Here is a 19,435-nt window from a genome sequence, read left to right as displayed (position 1 = left end):
CGGGTTGAAAACTAAGAGAAAGCTGCAAAATCCATACATCTGTAATTACTTTATGAGTAGTATTTTATTTTTATTATCAAAAACGACACTGATTAAACACCCCTAATGCCCATTCAGAGTTCACATTTTACCAACCTGAATCTACACTAAAGCAGCTAGAAGCATTTCCAATGTGCAAAACGTCTTTATATCTGCTCTACCTTTATTTTTCTTGCTAAAACTAAATTCTGTCCCAGTGTTTTACGTATTTTTTAGGGCTTATACGGTAATCAACACACTGTAAATACACTGACAGAGGATAGTCTTCCACAGACATAAAAACTATGATCCGATGGGTTCTCTTTTTTATTTATTGAGTTCTTGTTCCTATTGCTATCTGCTTTGGGTACAGAGTATAGGTATCCTTTATCATTTACTTTAAAAACGGTTGATTAAGATTTCTTAAGTGCAAATACTATGTTTTTTGGCTGCAGACTAAGACACATTTTAAACATCTGAGAATTTCAACAGCAGGAAGCTTATGTAGAATCGCCTCCAAATAAACTACAATCAATCCCCACTTTTATCCCGTTAAAAGATGACATCAGTGTAACATTGTGACTAATTGATTTTTTTGTAATAGTTCTGATAAAGAATGGAGCACCAAGAGGCAATTTTTTTCTATATAGCAGGCCTACATTTGGAAGAAACGTATTTTCTCCCCAAAAGGTAAGACTATGACATCTTCAGAAGAGCTTCCAGTTTGAAAGAGTCACAAATTCTGCACTGAAATTGAAATTCTGCACCACTTGATCTGCAACAGAACTTTAACCTATACTGACTCTGGTTCACATCCTGTATGGGACCATTACTCTTAGACTTGAATTTAACTTTACTTTGCTGTTCAGGTTTATAGGCATGTCATTTTAGAAGACATGGCTTAAGGGTTCTGGTCTGGGTAATTAAGCTTTCCAATACTTCCTTCTTATTGGCATTCAGAGCTACCACAATGCAAATAGGGACTGATGTGGCAGTGATATATTTTCAAAAACTGGAAAGATGTGAAGACGGATACTAATATAAAAGCTGGTATCATCAGTGGGGAGGAATAATATGCAGAGGAAGGCAGACGTAGCACAGCAATCACACACTCACTGATAGATAGGAGGCGGGCTTCCCTGGGCTTCGCAGCTGAACACCACCTCCCTATTCTTCTCCACAGTCTCCACGGGATACACAATGCTGCCAGGCTGCTTGCTGAAGACAGGACTCTGCAGGACACTGCTCTCTGTAGGACGACAAGGCGAGACAAAACTTATACTCCAGACAATTTGCCAACCAATTAGTCAATGGTAGAACCATGTTGATGCTGCTTTAATTCTTCTGTAGGGTGAAACCACAAGCAGGCAAAACATATCAATTTGAACCGCCCGTCACAAAACCGCGGCGCCGACAAGAATGATTTGAAGTGAGACGTGTCTTCAGCAACTACTTAGGTGGTAATAAGATATAGAGGCTGATTTATGCAGGACAACTATCTGGAACAACATCCACCTCATTTACTTCGATCAGCTTGTTTTTCGTTGTTCATTTATTTATTTAATTCCCCAGTGTTGTAAGCATTATGTGCCCAAACAGAGGTGTAATCAGACGGTTTCATGTTGTTAGAGCTCTTTGGCATAAATGACAAAACACAAAGCCTCAGTTCATCCATTAGAGTAGCCATTAACGCTTCTTGTGCACTCTTTTTTTGGCATCGCATAAATTGCAAGCAGAACCAGTCTGATTTCGTTGTGATATCGGGCCTTTTTTGTGTCGAGGCTTTTATCGAATCGAAGAAAAATATGCCTCTTGGATTTTCCTTGAAGTCTGTAATCTAAAAATGAAGACAAATTCTCTCTCTTTAAAAGCATGCTTCTCTTTAGAAGTCTGAGCCCATTTCTGCTGGAAATTTTTCACCTCAACAACAGTGTTGATGGTTCAGCACTTGGAGTTAATTTTTTCAGAGCGTTATAACCCAAAACATAATACGGACGACAGAAAGGCTTATAAAAGCAAACAAGCACAGTAAAAGTATGAGAGGCTACAAATGGAAGATCATTTCTTCCTGTGTGTGTCCTGGGCAATGTCGTTGGCTGTATGTGCAAGTAAATGCATACATGATTAATAAGCTAAGACAAAGAAAAAAGGGGCTGCTCCAAGAAAATGGCAAATGAACACCAGCTCACAAGCTAGGACTTGTGAGATTGCAATTTGCAAACTGGTCCCATAAAAACACCTCAAAAAGGCCCACACTAAAAGCTGAGTTATAAAACAGGTTTTGTTATTCTCTTTATCCATAGCAGTCCAATCATAAGTCCTCGAACTGTGAATTGCGGCATTTCGACATTTTCTATTCAGACAAGACTACAGTGGCCCTAAGAGATCGACCTGCTGCAACCTGAGATGATAGACAACAAATACCTTGTGAAGAGTCAAAAAAAGAAGCAAAACTCAAATTTGACAAGATTCAGCATTTAGAAAGAAAGCGCTGCAAATCCACAAAAACACAATCAAATGCAGAAACGAGGTCCAAATAGTGCAGACTACAATGGAAACATTACCAGAGGGCACTAGAAGAATTATAAATACAGCTGGTTGTTGTTGATGAATAGTGGCTTATGAAATAACTGAAGTGCTTTATCTGTCTGTGCTGGTGGAAAATGAGCTAAAATGGAAGTCCATTTGTTTTAACCTTCTGATAGCCAGATTCATGTATCACTGCAGATGTCTATTGTTAACCGGGTGCCATCACTTTGCCCAGTATTGGGCTACCAATTGAAATGCTGCTTATGATGAGTGGTCAGAGAATTAAAACAGTGAATTTGTGGATACATATGTATCCATGGAAAGAATGAAAAGTGGCACCAAGATTTGGAAGACTAAACTGTAACATGACTGTACCTTTACTATAGAGTCAAAGCAGGAGATTGCTTAGTCACTGGATGATACAGCTAAACATTCTTACACTGGTGTTGCTGACAGGTAAAATACCATGTTGAAACAAAAATTAAAACCTTCACACAGCAAGTAAAGCTGTCTAAAGTCTGCTGATCCCTTAACACAGTGTACATACCGTCCTCAGTGCAACTCAAAGGCTCATTCTCCCTCCTGTAAAGAAGTATCTCAGCTTAACATGAAAGTAAATTTGAATGTTAAAAGTGATTTTGTCATGCACCCCGACTCAGCCAGCCACATATTTTCCTGCAGCCAGTTATGGGATCCTGTCATACTGAGAAAAGCTTACTGAAATCACAGTCTGTGACATGGAATGACCATGCAAGCATAGACTCAATGTATGTTTCAGCAGCTACAGTGAAATCATGGAAATCAGGCTTTATTTAAAGACGTGGGGTACAGATTTCCTCCTACGGCAGAAGATGAGAAGTGACTGCTGTTTCGACTGTGCAGTGGATAATGAGCTCTAAAGTATTCACACAGGCTGCAGCATACAGCTGAATCATCGTCTAAAAGTATGGGACTTAGAGCCAGACGATGACATTAATATATTATCAGGAAGTCAAGTACATTTTTTGCCCTTCCCACTTCCTTATTGAGTTTCCATGCCTGTCCAAGTGGAGCAGAATATGGCCTCGTGGAGCCTGTCTTGACCAGGAAGTTTGACTCTAATGTTGTGGTAGGTAGAGGTGGAACTTATGGTGCTTTTGGACAGCTTAAATTACATTTAAACAGAGTGTGATTAGCATAATGTACTAAAAAGTTAATATTATACAATGTTGCTTGTGCAAGATGTCAAATATAGCTGTGCATGCTTCAATAGAGCATTATTGAGGAGGGAGGAGGGAGTGTTTGAGTGAGACTTTAGGAGGATTTCAGTTCCAAAAATGCCCCAGTTCTGCAAAATGTGGTAAAACCACGCTCAAGATGTTGTGGACTATTAACCTGACAGTATAAAGATTCTGTACCTTAAGCACAAATGACTTTATATAGCATTAAAACATTAATTGTTAAATGAAATCAAGTTCATTGGGTCAATAAAAGTATTAATAATTGCAGAGTTAGACTCAAAGTAGCCTCAATAACAGCTCAACACACTTCCAGTAAAATCATAACCAGCTTCATGAGATCATCACAGTTTTCAATAATCAGTGAGCCTTTTTTTTAACATTGACTGGCAGGATTTCTTACCTTAATGTAGATCATCACTTGTTTATCTAGGTAGTGTTAGTATTTGACTACTGTAGCAATCCATATTATGGCACAAACAACTCAAAAACCTAAAGAGAAAGAACAGTCAATCATTATTTTAAGACTTAAAAAGACAAAAAATCTAGAAATCTTTAAATTCTAGAGCAAAAACAAAAAAACAAAACACACTAAAGCCAGTGAGAAGAGAATAAATGAAAGACCTTTATTAAATCAAATAGCTAACCCAACACAAACTAAACACTGAACTAGAGGGAGCAGAACAAAACCAAACTACTCTAAACCAAAACTAAGAATACAGAAACAGAAGTCTACGAATACTAAACTGGATTAACTAAACAGTAGTGATGTTACGAGATGTGTCGAGGCTTCAAAGCATGTGTCAAGTCATGGAGGGGGCGTTTCCATGACGCACGTATCGAGGCTTGCTTCATTTAGGGGAGGAGCCAAAAACGACGACGTCCGAAGCCTCGCTGCCTGGCTGAACCACGTGACTGCTTCGGAAAGTGGTTCAGGTTTTGCCGTGAGGTCTGACAGCAGAATAAACCCGTCAGGCACCGTTCAAAATGTGGGTTTTTGATAGAGAGTTGTAGTCAGTCGAGAGTTTGGATAGAGTTTGGATAGTCTGGATAGTGTTTATATAGTTTGGATATGGTTTGGAGAGTGAGGAGAGAAAGATATGTGATAGGAAGGAGCCAACCAGGAAGTGGAAAATTTCCCGTGTGGGAACATTTAGATTTTTTAACTCCTAATAAGGTAAGCTAAATTTAACATTATTACAGACACATTAGGTTTGCTTTTCAAGAACTGTATTTTTCCCCGTTTCTTATTTTATACAAAGGTGAGGTGTTTATTGTGTGTGTCAAAAAAAGGACTCGTTTAAAACCAAAAACTGTTGAAAACCTGTTAATTCTGAATAAAATCTCCCCTTTCCTGTATATCCTTGTCTAAGTTACACAAGCATATTCAGTACAATCTTCCCAGTTCCACAAGCACTTTCACGGTCCTCTGCCTGCATAAGGCCATGCTATTTTCCTAAGGTCACAAAGACATTATTACATTATATGATACTACTATTTTGGGGAAAATTTACACACACACAGAATGCATCAAAATATATTTTATTATACACAAATGTGACCATTTGTCTATAGAAATTATTTGACCATACATTGTTTTGTTTTTCATAGTCATTCCCAACAGCTACAATGAACAATGATTCAATGCATCAGGCATTGGTTCAGATACAGCCGCCTGTGAATATACACTTGACCAGTAGGTGGTTTCATGTGCTCATGAAGCTTCAAGAAATGAACCCTTTCTCGAACCAATTGGCTCAGATGGTTCAATGCCTCATGAGGCTTCGTCTCACCATCACTACTAAACAGAGCTAAGGAGAGGTACTTACACTACGGGGGAAGTGACAACCGATAGGGGGAAACAGACAGGAGAGCAACAGAGTTCCGGGGGGTGGGGGTGGCAAAAGAGTCCATGTAGCAGTCCAGAGGTGGCAGGTTTGGTCAGGAAACAGCTTCTATGATCCAACGGAAACTGAGTGACTGAGCAGGGTTTACATACTGAGGAGAGCTTGTGGACAGGTGAGCTGAGTTTACTAATTACTGCAGCTGACAGTCATTGAGGTAATCAGCAGGAAGAGTGCAGGTAGAGCAGGAGGGCGAGTGGCAGGGAGAGAGAGAGAGACATGAGGGAGAGGTGACAGAACCAAAAAGGCAGGACAAAACCAAAACAGATCAGGAAACATGAAAGGAGGAAAAAGAGGAAGAAAGGGGGAAGAAGGGCAGGGGCCAGAGCAAGCTTACATCAATGCTTCTCAACTGTTGGTGGGAGACTCAGTGTGTGAATCAGGAATTCAGATGCAAAGAAACCACTACTGAGGAAAACCAACAAAAAGAAGAAGAGAACTGCTTGGACTAAGAATCTCAAAATCTATCTCCAGTTTCAGGAAAAATGCACTTTGCAAAGGCCATGTCTTCAAAGAAGGCACAATTTGAAACAGGTGTTATTAAATGAGACTATCTGGCCTCTGAAGAACTTCCTAGACTTGAACCAAAGCTGAGACTTTAGCCATTTCAATAAGAGGCAGTCAAAAATTTAGACTTTCTTTGTTTTGTTTTTTTTCCCCCCCCAGTTGTACTATATACGTAAATGGAGAGGTTACTTTTATGAAAAAGTCTGCTATATGCTCAAAAATCCAACCTTCATCGATGTGCAATGGCTCTTTGGAAGTTAGACCACAAAACAGTAACTCATTTTGCCTTCGAACTGGGACAGACTTCATCATTCCACTGTAACACATTTCCTCTTTGAATGCAGCCCTAGAAAGATGCAGTGCCTGAATAAGGACAAAGCTATGGATTGGACATTAGACCAATGGAAAGCTGGACCAGAATTCTTGTGATACTGAATCAGCATTGCTACCACAAAATGCTGCAATGGCACATCATCTCAGGATGAGATGAGACAGAAACCCATCTTCAGGCTCTGTAAAGGCCAATTTTTACTGGTACTAGTATATATTTCAACTTGGATGCCACACTTTGTAGCACAAATCTGGAAAGCTACAACTGTCCACAGACTTTAGTATTAATATTTGTAGATTTCTTTGACCCTTATAGCATCTTCATAGAGTTAAATTTTACCACTGACAAATCATGTGGTCCTTAAAAATCTGTCTCCTGACAGGATGTTTTTGAAATTTGCTGGCAATTCTTAAGTTTCTCAGGGGAGGAAACCCTACATTTTTGACCTCTCACCTTTTCTTTATCTCTATAATTGTGGGGCACTTTCTCAAACACAACTCTGCATGTCCATAAAAACACAATATTTACAAAAAAAAAGAAAAAAAAAAGCATTTGAAACTCCTGAAATGGTGAATTCAAGCGGTGGAAATTAAAAAAAAAATCCTTTTGTCCATACATCCTCCACAATGGAAATTGCAACCCTTTTATTGTGTCCTCAAACCGCACCAACTTTTAAGCAACAGAAAGACTCAGCATTGTGTGAAAGTAGTGACAGATCTATGCATAGCTGGATAGAATGACATGCTCAGGGTAATGAATAATTCAAAGAACTGCTCAATAGGCAATCTAATTCAAGACAGTGTTTCCCTGCACACCTCCCATTTTTACAGCACCAAACCCCCAGAAGCATTCAGGCTATATGTTAATTTTAGTGTGGGGTAAGCTATTCTTTTTTTATGCAAAACTGAACACAAAATTTAAAGGTATCACCTCTGACGAGCATCCAATCTGCACAAGTCTGGAGAGTCAGACAAAAGTCGAACACAGAGAAATGAAACATGCATCCACTGTCATTACATTATGTGTAGCTTGGCTTAGATTTGTATTTTTAACTGTAATCATGACTTACCACTGCTCTGTGTAGAGAACACACTGCTGCTTGGCTTTGCTCAGAAATGCCTTTCAGCCATTAACCAACATCCATCCAAAAGAGGATTTAAAAAAGAACACAATACAGCAAAATGCTTGCTCATCTTTTCCCTGATAATTGTTTTTGGCATGAGTTTGTTGTTGCCTGATCATCCTTTAGTAATTACTCAGGACATTCAAGGACACAACGAGTCTTATCTAGCAAATAACTTTTCCATATTTTGGTTACAGACAGTCCACTATGTCCACTATGACCTCATCAATTCTTGGATAAAATGACATAACAATGTGTTTATTCTAACAGGCACCACTTGCACCAAAAGATAAAACTGAAATGGTTGCATTTAATAGCAAAATTTCCCCTCCTATTTCGGAAAACCAAGAGCTTATCAATTCTGGGAATAATTTTAACATTTTGCAAAAGGTAGAAAACGGGACATTTTCTCAATATTATCCAAACGTCCTTGCTAAAACACAAACGTGTTAGAAAATTAATAAGTAAAACAATGATGAATCCCCAATGGATTGCGAAAGGCTCCATTAATCCACACTTGTCAGAAGAAAAAAAAAAACTTGCTTCATGCGAACTGATAAAGTGACAGAAATCCTACATCACTCAATTTTATTTCAGTGAAGATTAATATGTGCATTACAGTCAGCAGAACTATTTTAATAGGACTGCTGTGAAAACATTACTGAAACCATCTGCCAAAACATTTGCACCCTGCTTTATTGAATGCATTTGTTGTGTTTTAATTGCAAAATCAAATTACTAATCCTGTGTTGGGTAAATATGAGCAGACATAGTATATTTTTTGGCAGCATATCTATCTTAAAACAGTCACTCACTCCATCATTATACTTAAATTTATCTTTGTTTTCTTCAAGCTACAATACCAGTAAAGGTGTTGACTGTATATATTGTGGTAACATAATGCAAATTAAGCAATTTTATTTCTTCAAAACAAGAGGTAGGGCAGAAATATGGATTAATGTGACATACAAAATCTGAAAGTCACAAAACAAATTGGGAAAAATAGATTCATTTTGCAACATTAAAGCAAAAACTAATTATATAGTAGGAGGAGGGTACCAGACACAGATGTGCTCTGGTGATTATAGCCAACAGTCTGTCAAATCCGTAATGTGCCTGTTGGCTACTACACTCTGAAAACACATTTTTTAGCTCAACAAAAGACATTAATGCATCAGTTTGCATTGAAATTGGATGAAAATATGTCCAATCGCAACAAGCTAAGTCAGCTGGGATCAACTCCAGCCCCTTTGGGGGTCCTCCACAGCAAAATGTGGCGTATAAGAAATAGGTGGAAACTTGGTAGTTGGAAGAGCTATATTTTCCATTTATATATATATATATATATATATATATATAAAACTTTGTTGAATGAAGCTAAAGCAGCTCACCAGCTCCAGTGGTGAACCCTGCAAGCAGTCACCAAGCTTCCAGTCCCTGATTTGAATCAATGTTAGTTTGTGGTGTGACTACTGGTATGAGGCTAACCACAGCTTTGTTTCAGCTTAACATCAGCAAAACAGCTACAAAAGTGTCTCTTATCTGGTGCAAATGACACTGTTTAGCATGTCCACATGTGCAGAACAGAAGTAGGTCACCATTAAAAATCATAAAACGCTATGTTTTTCTAATGCTTGGGTACCTTTACCAGTTCTCCCAGCAGACTTCACACACCTGCAATAGGCTCTTCTCACTCCTCCAACATGATTCATCTACTTACAATTCTGTTAGAGAAACATGTCAGCCCAAAGCACCAGGTTACTGCCACAGGGAATATCCTCAGTGCTATGAAAATTGGCTATTGCTGACATTATGATGACATTCAGGGATTTTTAAAATCTTAAATAGGATGTAAAATATGTACACATGCGAAAAAAAAGTCTTTGATCTTCGCAGTTTTCACTTTTCTCCGTGACAGTCTGAAAATTCTTGCTCACATCTGAGTGTATCGCAGGCGACTTCCATATTTATTTGGTAGTTTTGCTTTTCCAGGTGCCATTTATTCTCTCAAGATCCCTGGATTTTTTATGCAGTCTGGTTTACGGTACATTCTTTTGTTCATGCACATGAAAATTCTGCAGCAGATCTCATCAAAACTCTTCAGAGACCTCGAGCTGTAAAAAAGCTCCCCAAAAGTTAACACTAACACAATATGGGATAACAGCCACTAATTGGATTACATTTGAGAGAGAAACTCAGCGAGAAATCTTTGTTTTTCTGGCCTGTTTTTAGATGAAGTGGCATGGGGTCATCCCGGCATTTCTATGATCACGAACATCCAGGACTTACTGCACATAAACAGATTACCAATCATGGCATCAGTTAGCGAAGTTTAATTAAGAAAAAAAACAGTTCTCTTGTGTTTGGGCTGATTAGGTCAGACCTCAAACAGAAGCTGAAACTGATTGGCTCTCTAATTGCGAGCAGAAAGAAATGATACAACCCCTACAACAGTTGAGATTAAATTGTATAATTAGGGTTTGATGTGAAGGCTTCTACATTTATCAGCTGTGAACACATTACAAACAGAAAGTAGAAGAACTACAGCGAAATGGAAAATACATTATCAGACAAAGGAATGTGAAGCAGCACACGTAGCGGCCAGCGAGAGAAGGAAACTAAAATTCCTGAGCTAAACCTCAAAAATCTGGACAATTACCACGTTAATAATTGATACAGTTGTTCTTAAAATTACATACATTTTTTATTGGCATCTGAAAAAAATCCCTTAAAAGGCAGCCTTGCCCTGCTTCTAAAAAGATGGAACAGATACTGGATCTGGTTTGACAGTCACTACCTTTGATCTGAAAGAGAAATTACTATTCAGATGATACAATGATGTCTCGTTGGGAGGTTCCTCGTGTTTAGTTTTGTGATTTTCCTCTTCTTAAGGCGTCCTTTATGCATTTTCTTCACTGAATTTGCAGGTTGCACAAATATTTGGAAGACATCTGACTTTTCCCCACATCAATGTTTCCTTTATTTAAACATGTTTCTTCACCACGACAAGTTATTTTTGCATTAACATGCTTTACTCTTGAAAGTTTGCTCTTCAAACAATGATTGCAAATTGTGTGCAGTCTCAGTTTTTAAAGTGAGTGCCTCTGCTATCCGTGTCTTCATAGATCTTTCTTCAATTATGTGGAAATATTTCCAGTTTGGATCTATAAATGTTTATTGTTATATCTACCTCCCCAACATCATTTTGAATTTGTTTTCTTTTAACAATCAGTAGATTTAAATGTTTTTTTATGTATATTCTCATTTTAAAGTATTGAAAAAATAATTAATAAGTGGTTTTAGCTCCTGTCACGTTTTTATTCACTGTGGGCAATTATTTATTATATTTTCATTTGAGTGAAATTGCATTCTATTTCATTTTGTTTTATTTAGAATGCAACATTACATCCTATAAATCTATGAAAACAGCACAAGCATAGCTAGAAGTACAGTTCTATGCATTGTGACACGTTTAAATGCCACTAATCATAGAAAAATCTGACAAAAGCTGATTTTTTTTTATTATTTATCTTGGAAAAATTTAATCAGCATGTCTTACATACTGATTCAATACTGAGGAGTTGTCAGTGCCAAGGAAAATAACATAGTATAGGCATTTTCTACCTACATTTTGCATTTGTTTCTGCATAAGTACTGCCTGGAGTTCATTTAAAAAAGTCTCTGATTTTGCCCTGTGATTGTTGGTTTTAGTTCAGTCACTAACTGGTAAATGAAAAGATTTACTATAATGTAATATTTAAATGAGACTTGTAAAATGATGTGATTTTGATTAAATATTACAATTTTGATATTGGATTTAGTTGACAAAAAGGCACATCACAAATGAGGAGTTCAAGGTGAAGTTAGAGAATTGGACAATCTGTCATTTCTTTCTGTTTTTGCAGTGTCTGGTTCTGATAAATGATCTCATTTTGGTGATTTTTTTTGAAAAAGTCTTTCAAACCTACTGCTGGGATTTGGGTTTTGGGGGGTTAATGGATTAATTATCTCAGATTTTTTGAGTTTTGGCTCCTTGTTTTGATTTCTGGCGTAGGCTGTAACTATGAAATAAAGTATTTTTACACATTGTCATTTATTGCCCAGAGCACTGATTTACTTTTCCTATGTCCTTGACAACAAAAGCTGAAAAACTAAAATGCAACACTTTATAAGGAATTTATTAAAAAAACAAAAACAAAACAGAAATATATCAATTGAGTCACAAATATTGCTCTGTGAAACAGCAACCTCTTTGCAGAGTCCCCAGTCCATCAGTGGCTGCTGCAGTCTTGTGTGTACTGGCTGTTTGAAACTAATCCACTGAGGACTGGCAGGTTTTAATGTCATCCAACAATGCTACAATCAAACATCTATTCACATGGTATCGGTACGGATCTTCTAATAGCTGGAAGGGAGATATTTTGGGCCGACTATGCTGTCCCTCGCTTAAGCTGGCCATAATAAAGGAGAAGATTAAGGGCCTGAAACAGTTCTGATTTGGCCGTCCTGAATTGACTTCATGTGCCGACTCTGACCTGCTTGGACAGGTTTTGCCACTACTGGAGCTACAACAGAACACCTTCAGAGACGAGGCACAAACTATTCCCGGAAAGGAAATTTGAGGACAGAGTTCTTCATGTGTGAAATGTGAAATAGGCAGCATGTTTTATTGTTTGCTAGGATTAGGTTAGCGGGAATAAAACAGAGGAAGTGTTCTATAAAGAAGCTGGTCAGTGGATATGAATTATTTTGAATGTTTTGGGAAAAGAAATGAAATAATGAATTTATTTGTGCAATTTGATTAGCAGCTTTAAATCTTCAGAAATATGCATTTAGCATGAAAGAAAAAGCATGAATATTGTATATAATTCCTGCAAGAGGATGAATACTGTCAGAAGAAACTCCTGACTCATGGTTTCCTGTATAATCCCTGAAAGTCCTGCTTGTGCTTTGGAGCACGGTAAACTGTGAAACGATTGCTTCTAAACACACTCTGTGTTTGTTTTGCCCACCACCATTGCTCTTCTGCCAACACTATTAAGCATGCTGTAAATTCATTGTGCATGGTTAGTGACCAGCATGGCTCTCTATTGTGGCCCTTTTACTGCTTACTGCACAGTCTGCAGTACAAACACTCAGCGTTGCAAGAAGCCTTCACCAGCATACTGTACAGGAAGACGTGTACTGAGACAGGAATAAATCGGATTTCCTTATTCCTTGACTCTCCAATAATGATGCCTCTGAACAGTCTAATTGGTCTTGTGTTTTTTCCCCCCACTCAGACAGACATGTAGTCCTCATTGGGGCAAGTGTATTCCCCAGTGAAGTGATAAATGAGCATACAAGCCGTAGCACGTATGATGTAACACCGGCATAGCATCCAGGCAGCAATACCTGGCAGGAAACAACAAAGGAGAAAGCTCACCTTCACAACAAGTCTTACAAATGAAATGATGAAATACAGTGCTTAAAACTGTCCTAGACGATGACACAAATAGCTGTTATGTGATCTGAAGGCTCTTGCTAGCTTGGCAACATAATTTGTTGGTTTTTTTTACAGCAATAAATATGCAGCGTTTCTTCAGGTATACAAGAATTTTGCAACCCAACACTGGTTTGATTAGGTCTAGGCAGAAAAACAACCAGTATTTGTCTGTAGCAGAATTATTTATTTTTTGGAGTCTAAAAGTGAGATGTTGGGATTAGTTGGAGACAGAATTTCTAGTCAGTCGTCCATTCTTTGATGTTTTGATGGAGCAGATTAGCTATTTTCCCCCACTTCCAAGCCAACAGTCTTACAGAAGGTTGAGCATGACCAACTCTTAGCAGTAAATACACATAATAATGTGGTGTAAAATGTGGACACATCCTTTTGCATGTGTGTTCTATGTATTGCATACATTTTTGAGTGTAAGGCACTGCTGAGCGAAGCTAATCAGTACATTTTCCAAAATGTTACCTTTACTTGATCTCAACTAATCCTTTTCAGTATTGTTAAAATGATGATGGACTGTTGGTAGGAAATAGGAAAATAACTCCTCCTCTACCCAGAGCTCCTCCCATTGTGATGTCAGAAAAATACATCACAAAGGAGTAGTTTAAGGGAAAGTTGACAATTTGTCTATTCCTGTTGTTTCTGCAGTTTATGGTTCTGATATATGGTCTCATTTTGTTGATTTTTTACAGATGCATGTGTATTTTGTCATTGCATACATCTATATTTTTGGCCTTAAAACATTGTAGATTTTTATTTTTGCTAAGCAAAACTAATTAGCACATTTTCCAAAATGCTATCTTTCACTTTATTCTAAGTTATCCTTGTCTGCATGGTTGAATAATAAATATGTAGAATATGAACTAATCAGGATTGTCAGTAAAAAAAGAAAGAAAGAAAGAAAGAAATGAACAGCAGTCTAATGCTTTGTTGATCCATCCAACCACCCAGACCTCCTCCCATTGTTATCACAACAGAAATGTTGCATCGAAAATTAGTAGTTCAAGGAAAAGTTGGACAATTGGAAGATCTGGTGATTCTGTCTGTTTCTGCAGTTGCTGGTTCTGATAAATGGTCTCATTTTGGCAATTTTTATAGATGCATGTGAGTTTTGTACATTACATACATCTATATTTTTGGCCTTAATGCATTAATGGCTAGATTTAGTCACTTTTGCTAAGGTAAGTTAATTAGCACATTTTCCAAAATGTCACCTTCACTCAAAACAATGTCAGCATGGTTAAAATAATAAATATTTAGAATATGAACTAATGAGGACTGTCGTAAAGAAAATAAAAAAATAACAGCAATCTTGTGCTTTGCTGACCCATTCAACCATCCAGACCTCCTCCCATTGTGAACATGACAGAAAAGCATGTGACAATTGAGTAGTGCACAAGAATGTTGTAGAATTGGAAAATCTGTTAATTTTTTTATGGTTCTGATAGATTTCCTCATTTTTGCAAATTTTAAGGACGCATGTGTTTTATACATTACATACAATGTACATTTTTGATGTGAAGGAATTAATGGGTAGATTTTGTTACCTTTGCAAAGCTAACCTTTTACTTAATCTTAAATGATCCTTGCCACCATGGTTAAAACTACAAATACTCACGAGCATGAACTAATGAGGACCATCAGTGGGAAATTAGAAAATACGCCTTCCAATGCTTTGTTGACCCATCCAACCACCCACACCACCTCCCACTGTGAATTGTACAGTATGACTCGAAAACAACGTCAGACTATTGACAGTTTATAGCCGTTACATTTACTTGCTCCCTTACAATGCAATATGTTCTTTTAGCATTGATAGGTGCACCCCAAAGGCAAATTATAAGTTTCCACCAGGAGTTAATGACATTCACAGAATACAGAGTGTGTCTCCTTTGCTGTAGTGGGATCCTTATTGATACTGAAGCATTGTAACTCTGGTTTTATGGTCGCAGGCGGAGCCCCTTAATGACTTGCCCTTCCTATGGAGTCCCAGCCTGGAGAGGTCAAAGTCTGCATGAAACAGAAGTACATGTTCAATCTGATAGCAGCTTGTGGAGCTATCAGATAATCAGATAATCAGGCAAAACTTTGAATTGGCTTGCATAATGCACTGTAATAGGCACACATATGCGCTGATTTCACAGATATGGCCTGTACCGCAGCGGGATCTTGAGATTTAATAAATGTCGACATGATTATGATAAAATATTTTTTAAATTAACGTTCCCATCTTTAGCATTGTGATTAAAATGAAGCCTGGTGAAAGAGTTACTGCGTATTTCCCCGTATGTGGAATATGGGGAGTAAACCCCTCCAGATTAGCCTCCCCTCTCCTATCTCACCCTGCCTCTGCTAGCAACATCTCATCAGCGTTGTTTTCCAGTCACTCAATTAGCATCGCTACCTCACTTTAGGGAAAAAAGCAAACAAAAAGCTGTCAGAAGACTGAAAAGAATGATGTGGGATGGTCTTGGTTGTTCTGCACCCTCAGAGTGACAGTCACATAAATCATTCATTTCTTTGGGTTGCACGAGTGTGAGGCGGCGTCACAAAATTAGCTTTGAAATGGCAACTCGGAGCTCACATACACATGCCGAACAGTTCTTGCGCCTACAGACAAGAGCAAGGTGATCTTGACTGATTTTACTCCAAAAGGCCATGAATAAAACATGTGTTGATATGCATATCAAAAGCCAAGAGTTGACAAAGCAAAACAAAGCAAAACAAAGACATTGGGGCAGTGGAGAGAGAAGAGGAAAGCACTCTGTTGAATCTACTCTGAATCCCTAACACTGCCAATTAGCAAGGCCTTGGCTCAGAGGCCTTCTGGGGAGGAGCCCCTCCTCCCCCATCTCATTCATCTTGACATAATTGCCCCTCTTGAGGAAGAACAGGTGAGTGCACCTAGAGATGCTTGCTCCATGTTAGCCAGACACGCACTTCAGTTTCGTGGGTTACATCTGAGCTTTCACTAATACTGTCATCAAGCAGATCTCAGCCCTAATGAAAGCTTTAACAAGCCAGAGAACAGTGTTTAAAACCACGAAAACCCGAGTGAGTCAAATCGTTGAGTGGTAGAGTTATGAGGTCAAGGTACAAATACGCGAAAACGTGACAAGTTTTTTATTGCCTGCGGTTGCCTTCTCGAGCAGGACTGTGAATAAGATCATCAAACCCAGCTCAAGAAGTAATCTACTCCTAATCAGCACATAATGAAGTGGGGACAGCTGGGCCGGCTTGGAGGTGCGCATGGACACAGACCCAGGGGCAAAGGGCCACCGAGTCTGCCTAGCAGCATGGCTCAGCTGGCCTGGCACCGGCAGCCTCACCGCAGGCTGCTCAGCCAGTGGAATGACAGAGGGCAGTGTTCATCCTGTCACTGTAAAATGGCCTGAAGAGATCGGGGCAACACTACTGGAGGAGACCTTGACATAAAAGCCCATCTGACATGCACGTCAACCTAAGAAATGCCCTTCACGGTCAACGACGATGATTATGGAGACACATTAGGAGTGCATCATTCTGGGTGGCAGTTATTGCAACATCAAGGAGCCGTGCTGCTTTTCCAGATGCCACATGTCCTTTAGTTAGTCAACAGTATTAAACCTCACATTTGATTGAAGAGAACATGTTCATCAGTAAGAATCCTCAGACAGACGGAATAGTTAACACTAGAGGGTCATCTATTTCTAATCATCAGATTATTAGAACAATTTTTGTTTTACCATCTTTGATTTGCCCGAAAGACTTGTAGCATAAAATATGGATAGGTATAAAGATATTTGTAAAATGTTTATCTTCATATGCAAATTATTTTCTTATATACATTTTTTTTTAAATTGCCCTTCAACCCACTTTCAGCACATTTTTTTTATACATTGAAATTTAAGGCTGATTAAACAAAAACATTTCAGAGACTATTAAAGATAAAACCCTGACATTTGCATGATTATTTCTCATCATGACTAGGGATGTGCGGACTCGTCGTTTAATCGTTTAACCGTCGACTCATTTATTAAACGTTTAGTATTTTACTAGTCGGTAAAACGCTAGTGTGCCCCCCGCACAGCCACGCTTCGCGGGGGGGGGGGGCACACAGCAGCTCTTCGCTCGGGCGTGCGCCGCACACTCGTCCCGTCTGGGCTACCTGGTTGATCCAGCCAGTAGCATATGCTTGTCTCTTATTTCAACCCCCGCTATCCCCCTCATCATTAGCGTTGTTTTGACCACTCCCGCTACAACCACCACGTCTCTTCCTGCCACCCCGAAGCAAAGCATCGGCTCCAGTATGTGCTACTCGAGGACTGTCATGGCACACCGACCCGCTGCCGTTACGCACAGACGCAGCGGCACTTTCTGTCTCAGTGGACGATTGAACATCTTCATCAGAGGGTGAATATTCCTCTTCAGAATATGAGTAAGCCATTACTTGACAAAGTACTTTGTCAGCGTTGACCAGACCTCTCGGTATGGTGAGTTTTCTCACTCTAAAATGTGCCGTCTTGCGCTCTGATACGCTCCGACGGCGAGTCTCGTCTCCTCAGTTTTCAAACTCTGTAAACTCCAAAACTTTGAATGAAAACACGCCCACAACTGATGCTCAGATTGAAGTTCCAGATGTCCGCCATCTCCTGGTGTACAGTACATGAGGCACACGAGGCAGTATATTTGAAGCTATGGCTTGTTATGTTCAGCAATGTCGCTTGTCGCAATATTGCGACTTTGGCGCTTAAAGGGTTAAATTGCAAGTTTTCCGAACCGACTAGTCCCCAATAAAATTAGCGACTAGTCGGTTCGGAAATTAGTCGAAATTCCCATCCCTAATCATGACATTGATTTAATAATTTAAAACTCTCGAACTCTATTGTGCTTGGATTGGGTTATCTCGCAATATTTTAGTTTCTGTGGTTCAACTTGTCATACTTGTTCAATCGATTATGAAACTTCACCAAAAATTCTCATTTGTGACAGAGTATTTCACAATTTTAACGCATCCTACATGTTTTGTTTTGTATTATTGTGGCATGAAACAAAATATAGTTCATAAAATATTACTCGCTGACTGTTGCATTTTCTTTTTTTGTTAATATCTGCTCAAACATAGAAATTTCAGGAACATTTCAATTGTTTTTAGCATCTTTCAACTCCTCCATAATCACAGCCTATATGATCTATTAATCCAATATTGCAGATTCTGTATTAATGGCATGATGAGAAACAACAGCCAATTTTTTAGGCTTTGATCTCTAATAGTTCCGCAGATATTGTCATTCAAACACAGCCTCAGATTTCGATGTGCAAAAAATAAATAAATAAACTTAAATAAAATAATAAAATACAAAAAATAAAACTGATACCATTTTAAATTTTTAAAGTGTATGACTACAATGTTTAAAGCGATAAGTGATTGTTCTGCAGAAGGCCTGTGATGATTTGAGATGGAAAAACCCGAGAAGGAAGGTGAGAATCTACACATTTTGTATGAAAGGCAAGTATCTGTCCTGCTTTTTTGGATTATGACAGATAAATTCAAATGTAGCTACTGAATATATTTCAAATTTAGCCCTAACGTTTCACATTTTGATAATTTCTTCCCACCCTCCATACAGTGGAAGTGTTTTTCACTTGTCTTTAAAACTTCATTTATGGAACCTAAACTTGAGACCTGTCACTCGTCACGGTGAACATCTGTCAGCTTCTGCTGCTGCCACAGTTACATTATGATTGAATGGTGGTGGAAGCACTGTGATGGATTACCTGTCTTGAGTTGAAGTTTTAACTATTTTCTATATCAAGGAACCGAAACTAGAGGCATCACAAGCAGCCCTCACAAAAACACAGTGAATTAGCTCCTAGTGATTTTCACAATATCACTGTAGTCATCTTTCCATCACCTAATGGAAGAGTTAAGAATTCTAATCATAGTTTGTTTAATGAAGCTGAGACAGCAGCTCCAGCTTGAGGTACTTTAAAAAGTGTTTAACCTGATATATTTATTTCTATACATATACATAGAAATAAAAATGGAATAATGAACACATCAACTGTGGGTCCACATTATTAGGCACACCTGTATAGTGCAATGCAATTCAATGCTTCACAGTTTTTGTTGATACCATCGGAGGGGAGTTAATTCAGAAACGTTATTGTCGCAGTTTGTGGTGGCTTTATATTGTCTCTTCATGCATATAAATTGGGCATTACAAAACCCCTGAAACAAACCTGAACATTATACACTCTGTAAAGGTAGAATTTATTGCAAAGCTGTTGTACTGGATTGCATTCCACTGAACAAGTGCACCTACAATAAGA

The 19,435-nt window shown here is 38.5% G+C and overlaps 1 protein-coding gene across 2 annotated transcripts in view; it reads right to left on the bottom strand.

Moving 5' to 3' along the window:
* The window catches only part of cntn4 (contactin 4), a 174,816-nt gene that overhangs the window by 110,013 nt on the left and 45,368 nt on the right, over positions 1 to 19,435 (bottom strand). For both annotated transcript variants that reach the window (XM_022199057.2, XM_022199056.2), the window contains exon 3: positions 1,135 to 1,267. In XM_022199057.2, coding sequence (XP_022054749.1) covers positions 1,135 to 1,267 — 133 coding nt within the window. The remainder of the gene's footprint in view (positions 1 to 1,134; positions 1,268 to 19,435) is intronic.

This window comes from Acanthochromis polyacanthus, chromosome 5 (genome assembly GCF_021347895.1).
Source record: "Acanthochromis polyacanthus isolate Apoly-LR-REF ecotype Palm Island chromosome 5, KAUST_Apoly_ChrSc, whole genome shotgun sequence".
Classification (NCBI taxonomy): domain Eukaryota; kingdom Metazoa; phylum Chordata; class Actinopteri; family Pomacentridae; genus Acanthochromis; species Acanthochromis polyacanthus.
Note: the sequence above shows the minus strand (reverse complement) of the source record. Positions and strands in the feature narration are given on the sequence as shown.